The following is a 24,701-nucleotide window of genomic DNA, read 5'->3' on the forward strand; positions in this document are numbered from 1 at the left end:
AATAGGGGGATAGTGTATACAGTAGGGATATCAAGAATCAAGGATAAAGCAAGGGTGTTCGTTATCATCACTATTATTTTATGTACTGCTTTCTAGCTGTGGCAATGAGACAAGAAAAAGAAATTGAAGGGATAAGTACTGGTAAAGGAAAAACCAAATGATCACTTTTTGTAGATGATATGATGGAACAGTTCCTTAGAAAACAATAACTTCCAAAAAAAAGAAAAAGAAAAAAAGAAAAAAATTTTTAAAAAAGAAAACAATAACTTCAGCAAAGTTGAAGGATACCAAATGAATCCACATAAGAGAAATTACATTCAAAATGACTACAGAATATATAAAATACTTGGGACTCTGCTACCAAGATGTAAACAATAACTATATGGTGCAACTAAAAAAATCTTCTTTACATAAATAAAGACAGAACTAAATTATTCAGAGAGATATTAATTGTGCATGGGTAGGCCAAGCTAATATAATAACAATGACAGTGCTGCCTAAATTAATTTACAATGCCACATAAAAATATTATAAAAGAATTGCATTATAGAGTTTTGGAAAAATAGGAGGAACAAAAAAATCAAGAATCTCAAGGGAAATAATGAAAAAAAAAGAGAAAAGGAAGAGACCCTTGCAGTGCAAGATCTCAAACTATGCTATAGAGAAGTAACTATCAATATAATTTGGTACTGGTTAAAAAAAGAGAGGCTGATCAGTAGAACAGACTAAATATACAGAAACAAATGAACATAGTAGTCTAGCATTCTAGACCCAAAGACCCCAGCTACTTAAATACCCTATTCCCTAGTCCCACTCAGTATTTGACAAAAACTCCTAGGAAAACTGGACAGAAATTAGTCAGAAATTAGGTTTAGAGCCAGGGGTGGGGAACCTGTGGCCTCGAGGCCACATGTGGCCCTCTAGGTCCTCTAGTGAAGCCCTTTGACTGAATCCAAACGTCACAGAACAAATCCTCTTAATAAAAGGATTTGTTCTGTAAAACATGTGGCTTCGAGACCACAGGTTCCCCACCCCTGGGCTTAGACCAACACCTCATAGCATACATCAAGATGTACTCTAAATGGACACATGACTTATATTTAAAAGGCCATATCATTAAAAAAAACAAACTTATAGGAATTATCTTTTGAATGTATAGACGGGGTAGAGTTCATGGTCAAATAAGGGATAGAGGGGATCACAGATGATAAAATGAACAATTTTGAATACATTAAATTAAAAAGGTTTGACGCAAACAAAACTAAGGCAGTTAAAGTTAGAAGGGAAGCAGTTAACTGGGGGAAAATCTTCGCAGCTAGTTTCTGTGACAAAGGTTCAATATTCAAGATATATAAGATGCTAAGGTTTATAAATCACCTGATATATGTTACCTCATTTGATTCAGCAACCACAGGAGAGTGTTGTTATTATTAACCCCATTTTACAGTTGAGGAAACTGAGGCACAGGGCTTTTAAGTGACTTGCCCAGGGTCACACACGTAGTAAACATCTGAGGCAGAATTCAAACATCCTGACTTCACATCCCACCTCTATCCACCTAGAGCCATTCTCTATTTGATACATTAATTGATAAAGGATACAAACAGGCAATTCTAAAAAGAAGAAATCCAAGTTTTTAAAGAGTTGTGGGAAATACTGTGTTTTACTTAACTGTGCATATTCATTACAAAGCTTCTTTTGTCTTTCTTTTTCCCAATGGAGGAAGAGGAGAGTAAAAAAACACAAAATTCTCCTATGCTCAAAGGACAACAAAACCATGCATACCCTTTGACCTAGCAATACCACTACTAGGTCTGTATCTCAAAAGAAATAAAAAACAAATAGGGAAAGGATCTATATGTACAAAAATATTTCTAGCAGCTCTTTCCTGGTGGCAAAGAATTGGAAATTGAAGGGATGTCCATCAGTCTGAGAATGGCTAAACAAATTGTGCTATAGAACAGGATGCTCTCAGAAAAACCTGGAAAGACTTCCATGGGCTGATGCAAAGTGAAACGTACTGTGTACAAAGTAACAGCAATATTGCAGGATGATCAGCAGTGAATGACTTAACTATTCTCAGCAATGCAACAATCCAAGACAATTCTGAAGGACCTAGGATGAGAAATGCTATCCATCCCCAGAGAAAGAATTGATGGTGTCTGAATACAGATTGAAGAATATTTTTTTTTACTTTCTTTATTTTTCTTGAGGGGTTTTTTTTGGTTCATGTTTTTTTTTTATAATATGACTAATATGAAAATGTTTTGCATGACTACACATGTATAACCTATATTGAATTGCTTGTCTTCTCAGTGGGGGGTTGGGGGGAGGAAGGGAGAGAATTTGGAACTCAAAGTTTTAAAAACAAATGTTAAAAACTGTTTTTACATGTAACTGGGGGAAAACAAAATACTAAATAAATTTTAAAAATTAAGCATTACTTTCCTTAAAAAAAGATAAAAGAAATAAAACCTCCCAAAAAAAGTTGGGATTGAGAATTCACCAGTAAAAGATGAGGGAGGCATGGATAGACGACAGTTTTTCTGACAAAGATCTGGGGGTATTAGTAGATTCCAAGCTCAAGATGAGTTAACAGTATGCTATGGCAGCCAAAAACCTGAATGTGATCTTGGGCTGTCCGAAGAGAGGCCTAGTTTCCACATCTGGAGTATCATGTTCAGTTGGGGAGCCGCATTCCCCTTCTCTACCCCCTCTCCACCCACACACAACTTTTTATCTTAATCCCCTTTAGTTCTGTCTCTCAGCTGGCCCGGAGGCTGGGGAATCCGTGCCAGAGAGCAGCTGGGCTCAGGCAGTTTCTGGGGGTCAGCTGGGAGGCTGAGATGGGGGCAGGGGAGCAAATTATTTGGGAAGACCTTTGAAAATAATCCTGGCCAGTTGCTAGGTCCTATTTCACAGAGTGTGCTGTGGGTCGGGGCTGATCAGAAGGCTCTCTGCCCTGGCAGGCCCTTGCCTAAATGTTTCCAAGGACTTTAGCTTTCGACCGCTGTAGATACATAGAAATTACGCCTGAGGCACCTTTGGGTTAGGGGCTTGAACTCTTCTTAAACTTGACCCAGATCTGGGGCTGCTGAAGTGTCTTGACTTCTTTTATTCTTGCTGAAAAGCTCATTCGTTCTAGTGATTTCCTCACAGGAATCCAAGTACTGACATCTCAGGAAACTCAGGTTGAGAGAGGCAATGAGCTATAGTGGAAAGTATATAGGACTGGGAGCCAGGGGGCTTTGGCTTCCAATATGAGCCTAGCTGTGTGACCTTGGGTCAGTCCCTTCCCTTTCTCTGAGTCTATTTCTTTTCTTATCTGCAAAATGAAGGGTTTGGGCCAACTGATCTCTAAGGTCTCATCTGCTCCAACATTCTGTGATTCTTTTTTAGATACTTGAAGGATCTGCGAAGGCTTGAAGGCCCGTCTGCATGGGCCTGCCTTTCAAGGATGCCTTGGTCCAGTGTTGTTCAGTTGGTCAGTCGTGTGTGATATCATATTACTTGCCTTCTCAATGGATTGGAGAGAGGCTGTTTGGAACTCAAAATTTAAAAAAAAGATCCTCAAACAGGCCTCACCCATTTATAACCAGCTTAGCCCTGGAACTCCATTGAATTTGACCCATGACCATCAGGTAGGGCCCCTCCCCACTCCGGTACTGGACACATGTCCTGAACCCCCTTGCCACTTCCTGCTCAGGGATTGATAATCCAGTCGACATTGCCAATACCCTGGTGAAGAGGATGACAGTCTTCTGCCTATACTTTTGATCTTGGGCTTTCCCAGCCAAAGCTTCCTTCTCTAGACTCTATTCCCTGTTCCTTCATGCCTATCCATGTCAACCTCATCCCTCCGTGGTCTCTATGCCACTCACACACCCCTCCTTTGATTGTAAACAAATGGATGGCCCTTCATATCAGGGTCACGCAGTTGAGAAGTGTTTGAGCTGAGGTTGAACTCAGGAAGATGAGTCTTTCTGACTCCAGACCCTGTGCCTTATCCACTATAGCACCACTTAGCTGCACCAGCACCTCCCCCCATCAGTAGTATTAAGCACAGTAGGTGCTCAATAAATGCTTGTGGAATTGAATTATGGGGGAAGGATGAATGACTCTCTTAGTGGAGAGAATGTGGCATTACTAGAGTTAGAAAGAAAACAGAGGGCACAGAAGGGCATCTCCAGATATGGCTCTCTTCACTTTGGCTGGGCCCTCCCTTCTGTCCCTTCTGGACAAGCTAGATGTGGCCTTTGTCCCTTCTTGACCACTCTTTTACTTTTCCCAAGTCAGGCCCTTCCTTAGTGACCAGGAAGCCGTGTAGAACATCTCCTCTGCTGTTGGGTAACCAAGCTCCATGGGACCTGAGAGTCTGGCCTCTTCTCACTTGGGCCAGAGGCCACTGCTGCTTCCCCTGACCCAACCTTGAGATGGGTACTCCCTCAACAGCCTCCATACTCAAGGCAACTTTGTTAGAAGGTGCTCAGGTCTCAGAGGCTTTGTGCTGAGGAGGACCCTGTCTGTACTGAGGAGTACAACCTGGAGGAGTGACTGGTACCCGGCCAGTACCTGCTTTAAGGCCTGTGTCTAGTCCTGCCTCTTAGGGTCTTAAGACCCAGGAGAATATCTGGAGCTGACTCTAGGTCTTTGAGCTCTGGCAAAAGGTATCCCAGGGCCACATTGGCAGACCCATGGCAAATCCAAAGCATGCTATGCTTTTCCTCATCCCCACCAGCTGGGCCATGGTAAGACCTTTCGTCAAGGCCTCTAAGCCAGAGCTATGATCCCTGGCTTGCTACAGCATCTTGCTCCCCTGGCAGATAGAGGCCTTTGGGGCTGATCCTCCTCACCTCCCTACCCAGCCCCTAAGGAATACAGCCAAGCCTCTTTTTTAGTCAAATGGAAATATGGAAAAACCAATCTTCCTCTAGCCTAAAGCTCTTTCCGGACTGACCCAAAAGATAAAAACTTTATCAAACTTCTCAGGCAACCACACTCTGCAAAACTCCTTTCCCTTCTTTATTTTCAGCCTAACCCCCCCCCCCTTTTTTTTTTGAAAGTATATTAAGAAGGTAAGCTAAAATGAGCACTTGCCTCCCAGGGTCATTGTGAGTATCAAATGAGTAAATACGAAATCGGAAGATGCCTGGTGCATAGTAGTAGCTTCATAAATGTTTGTTTCCTCCTTCCCTAAGGCCCCAGAAAATGCATTAAAGGTGGTAATTAGCCTTAGAGAAATATCTCAGGTCTAGTTAGAAGCATTGCTCTCCACCAGGTTCTGAAAACACATTAGGGTTAATGACCCAGCTAAATGAAGGAGGAACTTGGGGGAGAGGCTGGGTAGGTGGGGAAGGTGGGGAAAAGCCTTTGAGGGTAGTGATTTTCCAACATCAAGTTCTGGATGGATAAATCATAGTGATCACTTTCACCTTTCCTTGGGCTTAGTAACATTAAAAAAAATCACTTTAGGAAAATTTCCTTTTTCAAGAATCCTAAAAACGTGACTTCAAAATGTCTTGTAGGGAGAGCTATGTCTGAGGGCATGAGGGGACTCTGTTGGCTTGGACATTCTCTCTCCAGGCAAATGATGCTTGAATCTAGATTAAAGAGAAATTCATATAAATTGTGTCCGCCCAACTTGTGCCAACAACCAGGGTGTGATAGTTAATATTTTTCTTCAACACTGAATGTGTGTCCCTGATCTCTTAAAGGGGCCACCCCAGGGTGACTCAATCTTTAATCAACCAGTTGAGTAGTCTACTGGAAAGACTACTGGATTTGGACTCTCACACACCTTGGGTTTTGATCTGTGGTCTGCTATTTCTTAGTGTTGTGACCTCAGGCAAGTCCCTCGAACCCTCTGGGCTATGTGGAAGCTGAGAAGCTGGGTGAGATGGTGGCCTCATGGCTTCCTCTAAGCTCTTAAATTTCTGCTCATGTATCTGGCCCCACTATATTTAGTCAGTTCTGCCTTTACTGGCCCTGGTTGTCCTTTTTTGTGGCTGTCATGCTGATGAGCAGGAGAGAGGAGCAGAGCTTGTGGGAGCTGACCAAAGTCACAACTGTATTACCTTGGATAACCCCACCCCCTGCTTACTACCCATGTGACCTTGGATAAGTCCTTTCCCTTCCTTGGGCCTCAGTTTCCTCTTCTGTCAAATGAGGGGTTGGTGTAGATTAGGGGTGGGGAAACCTGCAGCCTCAAGGCCACATGTGGCCCTCTAGATCCTCAAGTGTGGCCCTTTGACTGAATCCAAACTGCACAGAGCAAATCTCCTTAATTAAAAGGATTTGTTCTGTAAAACTTGCCGTACTCAAGGACACAGAAGGCCTTGAGTCTGCAGGTTCCATACCTCTGGCCTAGATGATCTCTTAGGCTTCTTCCAGCTCTAGAATCCTATGAGTGACCTTGGGCAAATCCCTTCCCCTTTCCAGGCCTCAGTTTCCTCCTCTGTAAAAGGAGGAGGTTGGACTCAATGGCCTTTGAAGTTCCTTGACAGCTCTAGGATCCTATAGGTGACCTGAGACAAGTCCCTTCCCCTCTCTGGGCCTCAGTTTCCTCCTCTGTAATAGTTAGCATTTCTCCAGCACTTTGAGGTTTGAAAATAACTTTGCATATATTATCTCATTTGAATCTCACTACAATCCTGGGAGGTAGGTGCTGTTATCAACATTATTTGCCAGGATGAGAGAGGTGACTCTTGCCCAGGGTCACCCAGGTTGTGTTTGAGGCTGGATCTGAATTCAGGTGTCTCTGACTCTAGCCAGTGCCACTGAGCTGCCTCAGTGAATGGAGAGGCTTGGATTTGGTAGCTTCCACAGTCCTTTCCAGCTCTGACCCAGGGATCTCCTTGAGCGTCCTTCCTATTCGGAGGTCCCATGATTACATACACATATTACTATATAGTGTAAGGCATCTAGTGCATTACTCTGCCACCATGCAGTAGCAGAGCCCATGGTTTTTTTTTTTTTCAGACTGCCAGTGTTGGGAATTGCCCACCTTCTCTTGGGCACCCATTTTGGTCTCACAGAAACCATGGTCTAGATATTCCTTTCATGTAACCTTAAACATCTGCTTGTGTGATCTGAGCACTGGGAAGGTCAAAGGTAGCTTTTGCTCCCTTCCCTGATGAAAGGAAAGGTGAATGGGGGCGAGAGGGACAGAAGCACTAGATTTGGAGTGTGGGACCAGGGTCTATTGGGGGAGGGGAACCTGCGGCCTCAAGGCCACATGTGGCCTTCTAGGTCCTTGGGGGGGGGGCTTTTGACAGATCCTTAAAATCCTTTTATTAAGGAGGTTTGTTCTGTGAAGTTCAGATTCAGTCAAAGGGCTACACTTGAGGACCTAGAAGACTACATGTGGCTTTTTAGGTCCTCAGGTAGGGCCTTTTGACCGAGTCCAAGTTTTACAGAACAAATCCTTTTATTAAGGGGGTTTGTTCTGTGAAGTTTGGATTCAGTCAAAGGGCCACACTTGAGGACCTAGAGGGCCTCATGAGGCCTCGAGGCCATAGGTTCCCCACCCATGGTCTACATACTCATTCTGCCACTAACTTTCTGGGTGACCTGGGCTTTTTTTTTCTCCTGAAAAGTCGGGATGGGAGTAGATTATTTCCAAGGTTCCTTCCAGTTCTACTGTTCAGTTTCCAAAGTCTCTTCTGGCTTTGACATTCTGTGGTCTACATTCAAAACCCAGCCCAGGTCCATTTCTCCCCGGACTAGCTCTGCTCCCATCTGCTTGGCCCAGCGTGTCCAGTGGGAACCCACATGGCTCATCAGGCAGTTTCTGGAGATGTCGACATCTTAGCAGCTTCCCCTTCCCTCCATCCTATGAACACAATAACAGGCAAGCAATCAGAACCAGCGGAGGCATAAATAGAAAAGCTTTTATTTTGGTTAGTAGGGTACAGTGTCATTTGCACTATATGGTTCAGAGGAATTGGGCTGGGGATTTTCTTCAGCGCATGTGTTCTTTAGGCAGCTTAAAAGAATGCATATTTCAGGGAGATTTGTGGCATCCAGGGTGGTGGTGTGGAGGGGACAGGGGAGGGAGGAAGGGAAAAGTGGTTTCTTTTACCCCAAGTCAGGGGACTCTTAACCAGGTCAGACAGGTGGAAGTCTTGACAGGAGCTGATAGCCGCACTCGGCATGAGTTGGGGAGCACCCAGTGGTTTCTTGGCTGCCTACTGGAGGCAGGAATGGGTATGATGGCAGCACCACTCGAGACAAGGTGGGTGGAGGGGGCATTAGATGCGGCACCTTCTTTCCCATAGCCCTGGGGAACTTTAGCTTCCCCAGCCATGGCGCCCTCCCTTCTCCTCCCCCCACCCAACACAGCTGAGAGCTTCTGGGGCCTCTTGCAGTGAGCTTTGGAATCTCAAGGCAAGGGTCAAAAGGTGAACATTGTAATAAGAGGATCCCTAACTCCCTTCCAGTTGCTGTCCCCTCTCCTGAAGTTGACCCCCTGAAGTCATAGTGAAACCAGCCCTGGATTTCAAGCTAAAGCATCTGGGTTCAAATTCCAGCTCGATTACTTATTAGCTTTGTGACTTGAAGCAAGCTACTTTCCCTTTCTGGGTCAGTTTCTTCCTCTGTAAAGATGAAGGGGTGGCATAGATGGTTTCTAAGGTCCCTGGAAAGCCTTTGATCTTTTGGACTAAAGTGCCGCTGCCCCCCCCCCCCCCATCAGTGTCCTGATTGGGAGGAGGGGCTATCAGTGAGGCTTTTTTTTTTTTCTGGGACTCTGGGAGTAGAGCCACCAGCAGGGTAGGGTTGCCCCAGAAAATGATGGGCCATTTGCCTAGGGTTGGGGGAGGGGGGAGAGGAGAAACTAGCCTGTTAGCTTGAATGTGTAATGTTTGATTGGTGGGAGAGGTGAAGGAGCAGTGGGGTGGGGTGGGGGCCTCAGGCTCCCCAGGCTGGAGGAGGTGGCAGGACTATCCATCCAGTGGGGCTATGGGAGGCCTTGGCTGGGTCTACAAGAGACATCCCCAGGCCTCCCACAGCAGCCAGTGGGAGAGGGGCAGTGAGCCCAGGCTGGTACAAACAGCAGAGTCCTTTGAAGTGTTGGAAACGGGCTGCCAGGCTACCAATGGGGAAGATCAGAGGCAAGGAGGGGAGGGAGGCAAAGACCCTCCCCACCCCCTGGTTTGTCTGGGGGGCTGGGCAGGCAAAGCCCCTGCTCAGGCTGTGGGATGGGGGACAGAATCCAGGGAGCTTAGTTTGATATACAAGGCAGCCCTGCCCCTGGTGCCAGCTGCTTTGAGCATGGCCAAATATTGCCACTGTTGGAGGGGGTGTTTGCAGAGCTGGAAGGAGCAAAGAGGAGGGGACATTGGCCAGCTACCCAAAGCAAGCCCTCTGCAAACACCAGTCTCCAGAGTGGGAGCCCTGGGGGGAGGGCCCTGGGCTGAGGAGGGGGGGTGTTGGGGAATGGTTCCCTGAGAAACCACCATCTATCCTCCAACCTCACACCCTGGGGGGTGAGGGCAGGCATTGGGAAAGCTGATTTTCAACAACTGTGTCTTGGGCCTCCTGGTAAGTCTGAGATCCTAAAGCACTTGGGACCTGAGGTGTCTTGTCTCTCCACCCAATCTGGCAATGAATAGAGGGCCAGGTTAGCAGATGCCTCCCTAGAATCAGACAGGAATCCCTGAGAAGCCTGAGTGTTAAGGTTTCTTTGCAATTTGCCGCTCTGTCCCTCCCTCCTTTTCTTTTCTCTTTTCCCATTGGCAATCAGCTGCAGCCCGAGGCCACTGTCCCCCTTTGCCTCTTCTCCCCCCTTGGGCCTCCCAAGCAGAGTGTTGTAAATCACTGCTCAAAGGTCCCTTCAAGCACTGGAGAGCCCAGCTTTGGAGGGGAGCTCTAAGGGCCCCGACTGGCACTTCCAGCTCCTACCTATGGGGTAGAGGCAGCATCGCATGTGTGCATATAGCTACATGGACTTTTACATTCAACTATATACATTGTTGAAAGGCTAGAGTAATCATTTAAATTAAAGACAAACAGAAATATATTAGTATAATAGAAGCGTCAGACCAATGCTCCTTGGGAAGGAAATGGCTGAGTAGACGGATCCAGCAGAACCTTGGGAAGGGCCATTTGCTTAGGGATTTGTGAAGAAGTGGGCCAAGCTAGGGGGAGGGGAAGCAAGCACTCTAGGAGAGAGGTCCACCAGGGCTCAGAGGCCAGTGCTGGGGGTGAGGTGGGGGGCTGGACCCTGGGCATGGGGATGCAGGGGAGAAGGGCAACAGCCACCTTGGGGCCTGGTCTTGGGGCCAAGCCAGCAGTAAAGTGATGGATGACTCAGCTCACAGTTGTGGCCACATCACAAACCAGTAATGAACCCTAGATATGGTGGGGTGGACATCAGGGTGAAGGCCCGAGACACTTTGTTCCTTAGTTTTTCAGAAAATTTTCCCTCACTCCCAAGCCATATTACAGAAGGCCTCTTGTTACAGGAGGCCTCTTGGGGTTTTGTAAGGTTTGGACTTTTTTGGTCAATATGACGGGCTCTAGTTCTTGGCCAAAGAAGGTTGAATGCCTTCAAGGTTCTCCAGTCCTCTCTACCTCTGGAATGGGATCTTCTCCAACCTCCCTACCCCCTCTCCAGGAAAGAACACACAGGAAGTCTACCTTTAGCCTCAGTCCGCATTCCTGAAAAACAGACTTGACTTTGCCAGCTCTCCCAAGGAGCCAGTTCTGAGAAGGCTGGCTGCAATGGGCCAGATTCTTTTTTCTTTTAACACTTGCATTGCTTCCCTACCCCCTCCTCTTCTCCCTGTGTCCTCAAAGCTAACCCAGAGAAGTACATGGAATTTGAAGGTCCCAGGCTCCCTGTTTCTGTGATGGGGCTGTCCAAGAACAATTGCTCTTGGCCCTTGGAGGTCATGGGAGAGGCTGCTTTCAACAGGGGGAAATGGAGGCATGGGGAAAAAAAACCACCTGGTTGGGCAGAGCTAGACAAGAGTGCTGGCCACTTGGTTAATTTCTTGCCCTGGTTTTATACAGCAGGGATGGGAAGAGAGACCAACTTGTGTATGGCTCATGACCACCTCCCAAAGATGGCTTGGTTTACTCCTCCCATGTGGTCTTTGGTTATTTTGTCTCTAAAATGAGTTCATCTCATTTTCACTAGGAGAACTGCCCAAAGGAAAAAGAGAAAGAGAGAGAGAGAGACAGAGAGAGAGAGAGAGACAGAGAGAGAGAGAGAGATCTAGGTATGATTATTGGGTCATGGTGAGATGCTGGGGGATGGGGGAACAGAAATGTCCAAGGGAAAGAGAGAGAGGGAGATCTAGGTATGATTGTTGGGTCATGGTGAGATGCTGGGGGATGGGGGGAACAGAAACGTCCGAGGGAAAGAGAGAGGGGGAGATCTAGGTATGATTATTGGGTCATGGTGAGATGCTAGGGGATGGGGGAACAGAAATGCCCAAGGGAAAGAAAGAAAGAGAGAGAGAGAGAGAGAGAGAGAGAGAGAGAGAGAGAGAGAGAGATGTAGGCATGATTGTTGGGTCATGGTGAGATGCTGGGAGATGGGGGAACAGAAATGCCCAAGGGAAAGAGAGAAAGAGATGTAGGTATGATTGTTGGGTCATGGTGAGATGCTGGGGGATGGGGGGACAGAAATGCCCAAGGGAAAGAGAGAAAGAGATGTAGGTATGATTGTTGGGTCATGGTGAGATGCTGGGGGATAGGGGAACAGAAATGCCCAAGCAACAGCTAGACAGTCTTGACCTGGTTCCTATGCCAGGCTCTCACCAGGCCCTCCCATGTCTAAGCTCTTCGTCTTTTGGGGATCTAGCTTTTGACCAATGGAAGAGACATCACTAACAATTACTGGTCAGGCTAGTATTTCAGTTCAATTTTTCAAAATGGTGAGGGTCCAGAGGGACTAGAACCTCCTTTTGCTTCTTCAGCTCTCATATATGGAAGCAAGGGGTTTTCTAGAGCCTTCTCTCCCCTTGCCCCTCACCACCTCCCATCAAGCAGTGGAGCTGAAAGCACTGGATCTGGAGTTGGTGGACCTTGGCTTCAAATCCTAGCTTTGCCACTTACTAGCTGTGTGACTTGGGGTGAGTTACTTCCCCTCTGTCTGTCTCTGTTTTCTCATGTGTAAAGGAGAGGCTTAGACATAGTCAGCTTTGAATCTGATCAGCCTCTCACTGACCAGCATAATAAGGCAAGGTTCTGTGCTCGGTAGACGTTTGTTGAATTCAACGGCCGACCTCTGAGTAAGTCCAAGGCTGCCTTTGGCCTCACGTGCTGCCCTATGTTGTCACATTAAGTGTGAAGAGCAATCAGCTCTCACAGAGAAATTTCCAGAAATCTCAGACTGCTTGGGGTCCTCTCCTAAGAGGCCTGGCCAACATCAGAGGGTGGAAGCCGAAGGGTGGGCTCATTGATTGCCCTTTCCTTGGCAGGTGCTTGAGTGTGCCCAGCACACGTGGACATATATTTATACACACAGCCTGGTGGCATGACAGTACAAAGATCTGAATCACATAATCAGGACCGCCTGGAGGACCCAAAGGGAACTCTGGGAACAAAGTGCTAAGTACAGCTGGGGAACAGAACGGGGTCATCCATCACTTGGTAGAGCCTACGGAGTGGATGCTGGATGGGAAGGCATAAACAAGGTCAAATGAACCTGATGAAGACCACCAGCAGCATGAGGTAGCCAGGGAGAGCGGGAAGCCAGTGGAGGGGGGGGGAAGCTGAGGGGAAGCTTTGAAAACATACTGCTCTGACCTTCTCTGTTCAAGCATCTACTGTCAAATTCCACCAGGGTCTTCCTTGGTGTTGGGGACTCAGAAAGACCTTCAAGGCCTTAGGTATTCTGACTGGGGGACCTGGAGCCCTGCTACAATGGGTTGGCCCTCCACTGTGATACCTGTAAGATGGTGAAGTCTTATGGTGACCTGGCCTGGGTGTGAGTATATGATTGTGTAATGGTTGCAGGGGTGGGGGGCTGTTTAATGGATGGGTTGTGGAGGCAGTAGTCAAAAACTGTAGAAATAACAGCCTCCCTATCTGGAGTCTGGTTTGATGTATGATCTGGGCAGCAGGGTCCCCAAAGAAAGAGCAGAGACTTTACTATTGAGATTCACCCCATCCCTATTCCCTTCTTGTACAGCTCGTCCCTGGGACAGTATAGCTGTGAGAGGCACTCATGGATTGATTCTCTTGGGGGGGGGGCGGGGTGAGAAGGACATGGCGGATGCTGTAACTGAGGTGGGGAGGAGCTGGAGGAAAAAGAGTGGCCAGGAGTTACACTAGTGAGTCGGAGTAGTGGACCACAGAATTGTAGTCAGGGGGTGGGCTGTGGCATTCAAGGGCCGGATCCAGGGGTAGAAGGATGGAGTCCTCCAGGGCATAGGCCAGAGGGTCATCCTCATCCAGCTGGGCTGGCAGCTGGGGCTGCAGAGCCTCCTTCTCCTCGGATAGCAGCACAGACTCCTTGCTTCTGCTGGTTGCTCTCAGGCTGGTGAAAGAAGAGCAGAAGGTGGTTGAGTACAGAGTGGGAGGCATCGTATTTCTTATCTTGGGATGAGATGCGGGAATGAAGGCAGGGCCCAGCCATGAACACTGAGGCCTCACCCACATGAGGAGGCCCTGGAGGGCTAAACAAAGGACCAACACTGTTCCTGACAGGGGGCTTCCATCCTAGCTGGGGATCCTCAGCACTGAGTCCAGTTGTAAATGACTGGGGTAATTTACAAGGGAACCTCAGCCCAACCCCACCGCTGATGCTGGTTTGTGTCCCAAGCAGATCCTAGAAATGCATTGTTGTTCAGTTGTTTTGCAGTCATATCTGACTCTCCGTGACCCCATTTGGGGTTTTCTTGGCAAAAATACTGGAGTGGTTTGTCATTTCCTTCTCCAGATCATTTGACAGATGAAGAAACTGAGGCCAACAGGGTGAGGTGACTTGTCCAGGTTCACATAGCTAGGAAGTGTCTGAGGCCACATTTGAACTCAGGTCTTCCTGACTCCAGGCCTGGCCTGTCCACTGACTCCAGGCCTATCCACTGCAGAGCCACCTAGCTGCCCTAGCCTTAGATCAGGGGTGGGGAACTTGTAGCCTCGAGGCCACATGTGGCCTTCTAGGTCCTTGGGTGCGGCCCTTTGACTGAGTCCAAGTTTTACAGAACAAATCCTTTTCTTAAGGGGATTTGTTGTGTGAAGTTTGGATTCAGTCAAAGGGCCACACCTGAGGACCTAGAGGGCCACATGTGGCCTCAAGGCCCCGGGTTCCCTACCCCTGCCTTAGATATTATAGGTGAGAATTCCACAGTCATGGTTTCTCCCAACTCTGCCAGTCATCATCCTGAGAGGCAGTTGGAGTATGCTAGAGTGGAACATTCAGAGCCAGAAGACCTTGTCTGGAGTCTTGGTTCTACACTTTCTAGCTGTGTGATCCTGGGCAAGTCCTTCACTGTCTCTGTCTGACCTGATTCCTTCTCCTTAAAATGGGGCAAATAATTTCACTGCCAATGGTCTTGAAAGGAATGTGCAGTGTCCACTGGGCTTGCTTCATGCTTCCTGATGCCTGAGAAAGACTTACGGCATGAAGGTGGGGCTAGAGACAAGGGTGTGCTAGTAAATGTTTAACAACCAGCCCTCTGGGAGAAAAAATGTATGCATGACACTTCAAACATTATTAACATTTTTCTCCATCACTTTCTTAAGCCTAGACAATCATCAAAACAATCAGTCCAACCCTGATTGATGGCGTTTGCTGATTTCTGAGGCTTAAATGCTCACATTTAGGAAGCCTGGATGAGCTGGCTCCAGCCCCCCACCCCCCCACCCCCCATAGGGTTGGCATTCTGGTAGGGAACAAAGCTTAAAGAGATAGGGGTTTGATGGGGAGCATTTCAGGCATCTGCCAGCAGGTGGAGATTGAGTCCTTCCTCTTCCTCATATCTACCTATGGCAAGGGTGAGGCTGAAACATTCGAATTGAATGCCTTGTTTCCTGCTGTGTGAAATACAGTACTTGGACTAGATGGTCCTCAAGGGCCCTTCCAGCTGTGACATCCCCTGAACTTGACCTCCTATTGCTGTGACCACTCTTGGAAGCTGACCCCATAGTGTGGTATCTTGCTGACACGCCCCATTTTTCTTAAGATCGTCAATGGCGTTCTGGGGCTCCTTGGGCTTGCCCTGCGTGGCCCCTGGCTGCGACAGAGGGTGAAAGCACTGTGCTTGGGATCAGTCTGCTCAGATAAGTGAGGAGGGCCCTGCCACTGTCTCCTGGCCTGCTTTGTGAGGTAGCTTGGCCACAGGGCTAGCAAGCTATTAGCTGGAAAGTGTGCTATCCCTTACCTAAGTCATTTGGGACTTTTGACAGGCTGACATTTCATATCTGCTTGAGGCTAGGGTTGGCATTAACATCCCCACTGTCTTCCTTCTCCCATTCCTTGGGCATGTTCAGAATCACAGAATCTCTAAGCTGGAAGGAGCCTTTGAGATCATCCAATACTCTCTCCTCCACCTTCCTTTTTACAGAGGAGTAAACTGAGGCTCAGAGTAGGGGAAAGAACTTATCCAAGGTCACACAGGTCAGCAATAATAAAGATGAGATTTGAACCCAGGTCCTCTGATTCTTTTCCCCTTGGCTTTTCTTCTCCCTCCCCAATATGCATTAGTAATATATTTCCCCAGTTAGTGTACACTCAAACCACTTGATGTTAGGGCTCTTTCCTTGTGTCCCCTACCCCGGCATTTAACTTGGAGCTGAGCACAACTAATCTGCCATCACTGTCTTTACTGAATAGTCGGGGTTTCCAGAATGACCAGAGGTGCCAAACTTGCCATCCACCAGGTTAAAATGGCTTTGGGAAATGCTTAACAAAACAAATTCCAATCCAATCTAATCCAGATAATGTTAATGTGCAGTTTTCTGAGTCAATATGTGACCTGCAGGCCTGTTTCTCCTTGAGCTTAACCCCACTGGTGTAGATTGGCACATCTCCTGCCCAGCTGTTTGTGACATGACCTCAACATACGGAGGTTGGCAGCTTCAAATGATTTTAGCCAAGAGCTCCTATCGAACCAAGTCGAGGTCAGCTTTGTCGAAGCCCCATCAAAAACCTCAGCCCCTAGTTCTGTCTCTCTCTCCCCCTCCCCAATTAGCTGAGATTCCCTGCCATAGGTGGCAAAGAACACTGGGCCTGGAGTCAGGAAGATCTGAGTTCAAATTTGTCCTCAGATACTTACTACTAGCTGTGTGACCATGCGCAAGTCACTTCACCTGTCTGCCTCTATCTGTAAAATGGGGATCATGGTAGCACCTACCTCCTGGGATTGCTGTGAGGGTCAATGAGATGATAATTATATAAAGTGCTTTGCACAGTGCCTAGCACATAGCAGGTACTTAATAAATGCTTATTTCTTTCTTTCCTTTCACCTACAGGGGACCCATTTCGGATTAAGTTTGGTTTAGTGTTGATGCCCCCTTTGAAGTGGGTAAAGGGAATCAGGCAGAAAGGTATAGGTACCAAGGCCTAAGTTTCTGTGGGTATTGGTGTCCAGGGCTGCTCAAGTGATCCACCCCCTAATCACATAGGTACCAAGAGGCAGTGCCGAGATTCAGACCCAGGCCCCTGATACCAAATTGGGGAGAGTCTCCAAACCTGGATTTGGAGTGTAGAAGCAGGGCCCAGGCAGAGCACTAAGAGGAAGGGATAGAGTCAGAGTGCCTGGCTTGGTGCTGGGCTTTGGGGTCAGGGGACCAGAGTTCAAATCTTGCCTCTTCCACTTATTATCTGTATGATGATGGGCACATGACTGCCCCTCTCAATTTGCCCCTCTCATGGCTTCCAAGGTCCCTTCCAGCTCTAGTTCTGGAAGCCTTGGATCTGTAAAATCACATAATAATCACACTCTAAGACTCATCGAATCTTTGTGCAGAAATAGCTTTACCAGGACCCTGGCAACATGAGTTCACTGTAACTTTCACCTGGGCCCCTCCTATATGGGAATGGGAGAGAGAGGGGAAGAAGGCCTCTCTTGGGCCAACATATTCTCAGTGGAGTTCCTTATTTACCAGGTAATTACAGTGAGAAGTAACTGAAAGCAGAGTGTTATTCTTAGAAAGAGGCAGAGGAATATTAAAGGGGAGAGAAGGGGTTTCCTCCTTTCTCAGTTTCTCTAGTTAGCTTGGGGGTTGAGGGGAATGCAGGGCAGGTTGGGGGTGGGCAATGACGGGACAGAATGGGCCTGGAAGAGAGACTCTTCTGCTCTCCCCAGAGCCCTCCATCTCTGCTGCCATCCCCCCACCCATCCCCGTCCCTGCCACAGCCCTGACTGTGGCAGTGACATTCTCTCTGATGATACTGGGGCCCCTACCTCCTTTTATCTCAGGTGTCAAGTTTGGTGTCTGGTCAGGGGAGGAGGGTGGGGTGGGGAAGGCTGGGGCACACGCATAGAGCCTAGACCTAGTGTGAAGCCAAGGCCTGCATTTGCCCTGGGAGCTCAGAGCTTTGGGTCATCAGGATGGAGAGCTAGGCTTGCCAACGGCACAGGCCAATCAGCCTTGAATGAGTATTTCAGGAGCCTCTTCTGCAGAATAACTCAGATTAAGGCATTCATCTCTATTTTTATTCCATTCTCAGCTTGGGGAAACTACGCAGATTCTGTCTTTTTATTGTTTTTTTTTCTTCCTTCTCTTCCTGTTGTCTTGATGCAGGCATCACGCTGGGAAGCTCCGGCCAAGTAGAAACCCAATCTCCCCTGTGGTCTGATATGAAGGGCAGGGACCTCAGAGGGGGCCAGCCTTGAAGCACCAGAGATCAAGGCCACTAGGGGAGCTAGGAGGTGGTTAGAAAGCCATTTTCTGTTTTTGCCAAGAGTTCTGGTCCAGATTCAGGTGGGGGGTTGGAACTGGCTCAGAGGACAGCCTGACCTAGTTAATGGTGCTCGGACTAGAAGAGGGGGTGGCCTGGCCTGAGCCCCTGTGTGGGCTGGTAGGTGGTTGTAGGCTCTGGCAGAGGACTGGTTTCTCAGAACTCCCGAGAGATTGCTGTTACAGGGAGAGGGAGCAGAACCCCATCGCTGCAAGGCAGAGGCAGGCTCAGTCAGGGAAAGCCTCTTTCCTCCACCTCAAGCTAGTAGGGACCTTAGAAGCCATTCAGTCTAATCCCTTTATTTTACAGAGGGAGAAACTGAGGCCCAGGGATGCTTGTTACTAAGGTACAGGGGGATCTGCTATGTTGGTGGAGGGGAGTCTCTGCCACATTCCCCTGCCTCACAAGACCACTGTGAGGATAAAATAAGATCATGTTTTCAAAGCTATATCACTTTGTTTTCATCTTTTTTGATGGAGTTCAAATAAAAAATGTCCTGGGACAAGTCACTAGCTTATTTCATGTTTTCATTCACAAGTGAGAAGCAGTGCTGCAGGGTGGGTAGAGCTGGCCTTGAGCTGGGAAGCCCAGGGTTCAAGTGTCGCCTCTGACACATACTGGCTCCCAAAGCCTAAAGCGAAGAGAAAGTGCTGATCAGCCTGGGTGGAGCGACTTTGCACACTGAGAACTCCCAACTGATTAAATCGCAGGTTCTGGGTCAAAAGACTTTTTGATCCATATCTAGGATGTCATTGGTCTTTACCAAGCTTGTTTTAGTTGTCTGGGACAAGAAGTGAAGTGATCTGCCTAACTGGAATGTGTCAAAGGGCAGACTTGAACCCAGGGCTTTCTTGTTTTCTGATTTCCCTTTCTACCTCCACTGAGGGTGTTAGTAGTCTTCTCCCTTCCCCTCTCAGCACTTCCTCCATGTACTGCCACCTCCCACCCATCTAAGGCTTTGTGCAAATTATAGACACCATATTTTCTTCACCAAGCTGTGGGAAATGAAACCAGCCTTAAAGAGATTCCTTTCACTATGCATTGTTACAACTAGACTTTCGTCACTTGAAATTAGGACAGCTTAAAAAATCCTGCGTGTAAGGTACCTAGAATTTTAATTCTATGTTCTCAAAGCCCAGAATGTTCAAAGACAGTTAAGTTGATGTTAGAACACAGAGCTTCCATGTGAGAATGGGCTCCCTCCCCCGAGCCTCAAAGCCAATCTTGCTTTTGGCATCCCTGGAGCTCTGGGGATGGATTAAGATGCCCAGAACTTGGAGGCCAGTCAAATCGGCACTGAAGAGTGCAACCTAATCTCCTGGTCCCAGCAGTCACTCCAAGTTTCATGGACTTGCCTCCCTAGGCCTGAGTGACAACCCAGTTTCTTGAGATTTTCTCCCAGTAAAAAGCTAGAGTTTTAAAGGCCATGTACCCTCATGAATGGTTATCGTGAGGTAATGGGCCCCTTCGATGGAGGGTGTCCTGGCCGCAGTACTTTTCTATATCCACTCCCTCACCATCGACATTAAGGACTGCCAATTCTTCCCTTTGATAATCTGGATCTAGGAGAGAGATGCTCTCAACAAGGGTGACATTTAGCTCCCTAGCCCAGACATGCCCTCACTCCTCAGGGCAGTGAAGGGCGGATTTCCAAAGCCACGTTCCAGGGAGGAGTTGCCTGGGGGAGTTTTCCTGACCTGAGGGAGATACGCTGGAGGTAGACGTAGAGCTGTGGGCCACCGGTGGGGGAGGGAATGATTGACTAATGAACCACAATGGAACAATCCTCCATTCTGCAGATGGAAAGGAACTCCTGATCAAGGACTGAGGATGGGGTGGGGGGCTAGTCCTGAAGGATTCATCTTGGTCCAATGGCTGCCCCGTGGAAGCAGGGAAGGCCCATCACCCACCCTGTCTAACATGAAACATCTCTTTGGATATCCAGGAGGAATTCCCAATTTTGAGCTGGAAAGGGACTTGGAGGTCATGGGATCATAGATTTATAGCTGAAAGGGATATTAGAAGCCACGGAGTCCAACTCCCTCATATTCCATGTGAGGAAATTAGGCCCTAGATCATTTGCCCAAGATCACACAAATCATAGACGGCAGAGCTGGGATTTCAATGTCCACATTCTTTATACTGGACTGTGATACTTCTCATCTAGTCTAACCAGTGCTAGGCTATAATCCTGAGTCACTCCCCATCTCTGGGCCTCAGTTTCCCAAGCAGAAATCTCTTCTACAGCATCCCCAACAAGCGGTCAGCCTGTCTTTGCTCAAAGATCACCAGTGATGGGAAGCTCACTACCTGTCAGCCCAGCCCATTTAACACCGGACATTCATTTAATTGAATGTGCCTTGGCAAAAGCCCATCCCTGCCAATCAAGATGCTGGCTGAGCCCTTTGAGTTCTTGTAGGGAAATGCCAAAAGATCTCTGTATCTTGCGGGGTCTCTTAGGCCACTTCAGAGGGAATGAACTATTTCTCAGCTCTAGTGCCTATTGGTGTTGGCTGGGTCCTTGGAGGGCCGTGGCCTCATCATGGAGGCTGAGAAGAGGAGAGAGCAGGAAGCATCCCAGCAAGGAACACCACAAAGGATGGCACTCACTGCCCTGGAAGAGAGGGTAGCCTGGCCCAAGCTCCTGCATGGATTGGTGACAGAGTAGACTTCAGAGGCTTCAAATGCCTCTTCTGACACATGCTGGGCATGCTATTTGTGTTTCTCTAGTAATCTCAGAGCAGGAGGAGATCTGCCTTGGTTCAAGTGTAGAATGTGTGAAGGAACTAAATATGGAATAAGTGAAAGTGAGAAGAGAGGGGCTTTCAGTGGCAGAGGAAGTGGCTTAATCCACAGAGGAAGGTCAGACTTGGGCTTTAGAAAGGGTGTTCTGGGTAGAGACTGGGACAGCCAGACTGGAGGCAGTGAGATCAACTTGGGGTGAAGAAGGGGATGGATGTGATTTCTTGGGGATTTGGAGACAGTCAGACCTGGTCACTGATTGGATTCTGGGGGTGAAAGAGAGGGAAGGGCTGACGACTCAGGGCTGTGAATTTGGGCAACTGCTCTCGATGGAGATAGGGAAGTTAGCAGGAGGGGCACGTTCAGGGGGAGAAGATGAGTTCTATTTGGGCCATGTGGTGTTTGAGATGCCTATGAGACATTCAGGTGGAGAAGGCAAGTAGGCATATGATGCTTGAAGAGAGGGACCAGAGCTGGGTCTAGCTGGATCGCTACAGCTGGGAGTCATCTGTGGAACCTGACAAGGTTACCAAGCCAGAGAGCATAAAGGGAAAAGAGAAGAGGGCCTTGGGGGACCCCTGGGCTTGGGAGGGCATTTATGATGCTCTTCAATCTCTTGTCTCCCCATTGCACCAGGCTGCCCCTCTCTGTGGCAACAAATAGCAGGATGGGTTGGCCAAGGATATATGTCTCGCCTCTAGCCCCAGGGGACCCTTTGTACTCACGCCAATGCCATGAGTCCATATGGCCAGGATCGAGTCTCCAGGCGCTTCACTGAAGGCAGTACCAGCCTGCTCTCCAACTTGTTCTCCTGGGCAGAAGAAGGGAGAGGGGTCAGCAATTTTAAATGTGACCGTAATGTTCAAGGCTTGACAATTAGAAAGGTCTATACATTCTCACTGGCTGCTCACCAAAGCACTGGGAGGCAGGTAAATCAAACATAATCATTTCCATTCTAAAGATGAGTAAGTGGGCGGCTATCTGCCAGGTCCCATCCATGTACAGTGTTCTTCATGCTATATCACACTTCTTCCTCCATGAGGTCCCACTGGACAGCAAGTAGGCCATGGAAACTGATGCCTAGGTAGCCTGGCATCCAGGAAAAGATCACAGATAGCTGTGTGACCCTTGGCAAATTGCTCGACTTCTCTGGGTCCATTTCTTTACTTACCATGGGGAGGGAAGGGGGTGGTGAGACTACAAAGGAATGACTCACAGTTTTATCCTGCTCCCTCCCACACATCCTGGTACTGTATAAATTACTACCCACCTGGCACATCAGTCAGAGGGTGATGAACCGACTTAAGAGATGCTTAACCTAAGCCCTGACTTGGTTTGGCCTCTCCATTGGATACTCAGAGTCAAAAATCCTGGGTTGGAATCTCTGCCCTTACTAGAGATTTGTGAGCCTCAGTTTTCTCATCTGTAAAATTGATTGAGGCTTTGTTCTGAGCTGGGCTCAAGGTGGTGGTGGTGGAGGGTGGGGTTAAGGAAGACTGCACAGAAGAAGAATCCCCTTCAATGACTGACTCTGAAGGAGACTTGAGAGCCCTTCAGCTCAAAATCCAGGATTCCTGAGATCTGGTCCAACTTCCCTCTCTTAAAGATAAGGAAAGTTAAGTCATTTGTCCAAGATCAGTTCTGGCTCTGATATATAGCAATGGAAAGAGTTGACAACAGAATCCATGGAGGAGTTGGGTGATGGAGGGAAGGGAGGATTCTCTTCACTCCAGGAGTGGGGTACCAATGTCGAGGTAGGAGAAGACAGGATGAGATGGGGGGAAGGGGGTGGGCCGGTGAATAGTCCAGTCTGGGTGATGCTTACAAAGCTTATGGAATTCTGCTTCTGATTTTCACCAAATCAATTCCAATGAACCCAGTGAGAAATCTAAATGTTTGTGGAGCTGAAGCCATTATCGTTGTATACGTGGAGGTGGGGGGGCAGCAACGTGGCGCTGTAGTGGATAGAGCACTAGGCCTAGAGTCAGGAAGACTCGTCTTCATGAGTTCCAATCTGGACTCAGTCACTTCTAGTGGTGTGACCCTGGGCAAGTCACTTAACCTCTCTCAGATTCTGTTTCCCCATCTCTAAAATGGGCATAATAACAGTACCTACTTCCCAGAGTGAGCAGCTAGGTGGCACAGAAAATAGAATGCCAGGCCTGGAGTCAGGAAGACTCATCTTCCCGAGTTCAAATCTAGACTCAGACACTGACTAGTTGTGTGAGCTTGGGCAAATCACCTCACTCTGTTTGCCTCTGTTTCCTTATCTGTAAAATAAGGTGGAGGAGGAAGTGAGAAACCACTCCAGTATCTTTGCCAAGAAAACCCCAGATGGGGGTCACAAAGAGTCAGACGTGACTGAAAAATGATCAAACAACAAAACAAAAGGGGAAGCAGGTGGAGTACACGGCCAACATACTCAGTACATGGGAGGGCACTTGAATTTCTCTCCTCAGCTAGATCCACAGCCTTCTTAAATCAACAAGCTGTCAAGTCAACTAATATTTAGTAAGCTCCTACTATGTGCCAGATGTTGTGCTAAGCTCTGGGGACACAAAGGGAGGCAAAACCAATCCCTCTCCTTGAGGAGCTCATAGTCTAATGGCAGAGGTAACACACAAATAGCCATGTAAGAACAAAATGTCTTAAACAAGATCACCTGGAGATAATAAACAGGGGGGTTGGGAAAAGCTAGATCCAACCATCAACACAAGATCCTACTGGCAATTAGTGGTTGCAATCCATTGGACACAATGTATGGGGTTTTTATTTGCATGCTGCCATCTGAGGTAGAACAGCTAGATGAAGACCAGAGTATCTTAGGAGGCCTATGAAAGGATAGTTTATGTCCCCATTCATGGTGCCCCACAAAAGGATAATTTATGTCCCCATTCATGGTGCCCCACGCACTCTGGAAACTCGGCCTTCTCATTGGGTTTTGAGTGGGAAGTCATCTGGCAACACCATTCTGGCCTCAGGAGAGTGGCAGGACATGGGGGTGTTCTAGCCTGGACTGTCCCCTCATCCATCATCTGGCCAGATATTGGGCCAGAAAGTCTAGAGCTAGAAGTGCCATGGCATGTCAGGACTGGAAGGGTCCATCCTTGAAGCACTACTTAGATCAGCACCTCCATTTTATAAATGAGGAAACTGAGGCCGAGAAAGGGAAAAATGATTTCTATCCCAGCCACTATTCAAACCCAGGCCTTATGACTTCCAAATCTAGCAATCTTGTCATTGTATACTTCTGGATGGCATAGTAGAAAGAGCCTGCTCTTTCTGAAACTTGGATTTGAATCTCATCTCTGGTGCTTACTACTGGTGTGAGCTTGAACACCTACTTAGCTCCCTCAGCCTCAGTTTTCCCATCTGTAGAATGAGGGAGATGGACAAGATGGCCTCGGATTCTTTCTAGCTCCAGAGGTAAGCTATGTATTTGAAGTCCCCTTATTGTTTAGAGCTACAACATCTGGATTCAAAACCAAGACAGATGTAGTCTGACAACAATATCTTTGTTTTGTTATGTTTTTAAATAAAGCGTTGTTCAAAGTATACCTGAGCTGTCCCAGAAAACTCAGACTCTGTGGTCACTGTATCTGGAAGCAGCCTACAGCTTCGGGAAGCCTCACCATTGATGAGCTAAGTCAGAGATGGGAAACCTGCAGCCTGGAGGCCACATGTGGCCCTCTAGGTCCCCAAGTGTGGCCCTTTGACTGAATCCAAACCTCACAGAACAAATCCCCTTCATGAAAGAATTTGTTCTGTAAAACTTGGACTCAGTCTAAAGGCTGCACCCAAGGACCTAGAAGGCCATGTGGCCTTGAGGCCGCAGGTTCCCTAGCCCTGAGAAATACTCTGATTGGTCCTATCCAATGCTAAGATCCAAACTCTCCCTTGAAGCATTACTACTTTCTATGACACCCCTGCTGAGTAGAGGAATGGAAGGAGCCTGGGACTTGGAATCAGAAGTGCTGGGATTACATCCCAGCCCTGCTCCTCACTACCTGTGTGACCTTGGGCAAGTCATTTCCCCACGAGGTCTCAGTGTCTACAGCTATAAGACAAGGGAGGTCTGGACTGGATGCTCAAGAAAAACGTA

At 47.8% G+C, this 24,701-nt stretch overlaps 1 protein-coding gene across 1 annotated transcript in view; it reads right to left on the bottom strand.

Moving 5' to 3' along the window:
* Positions 1 to 7,875: 7,875 nt before the first annotated feature.
* The window catches only part of LOC110203184 (vascular endothelial growth factor receptor kdr-like), a 220,866-nt gene continuing 204,040 nt past the window's right edge, over positions 7,876 to 24,701 (bottom strand). The window contains 2 exon segments of the mRNA XM_078147996.1: positions 7,876 to 13,489; positions 21,325 to 21,410. Coding sequence (XP_078004122.1) covers positions 13,276 to 13,489; positions 21,325 to 21,410 — 300 coding nt within the window. The 3' untranslated portion in view covers positions 7,876 to 13,275.

Source organism: Phascolarctos cinereus, unplaced genomic scaffold (assembly GCF_003287225.1).
Source record: "Phascolarctos cinereus isolate Bilbo 61053 unplaced genomic scaffold, phaCin_HiC Scaffold_8;HRSCAF=390, whole genome shotgun sequence".
NCBI classification, from domain to species: Eukaryota; Metazoa; Chordata; class Mammalia; order Diprotodontia; family Phascolarctidae; genus Phascolarctos; species Phascolarctos cinereus.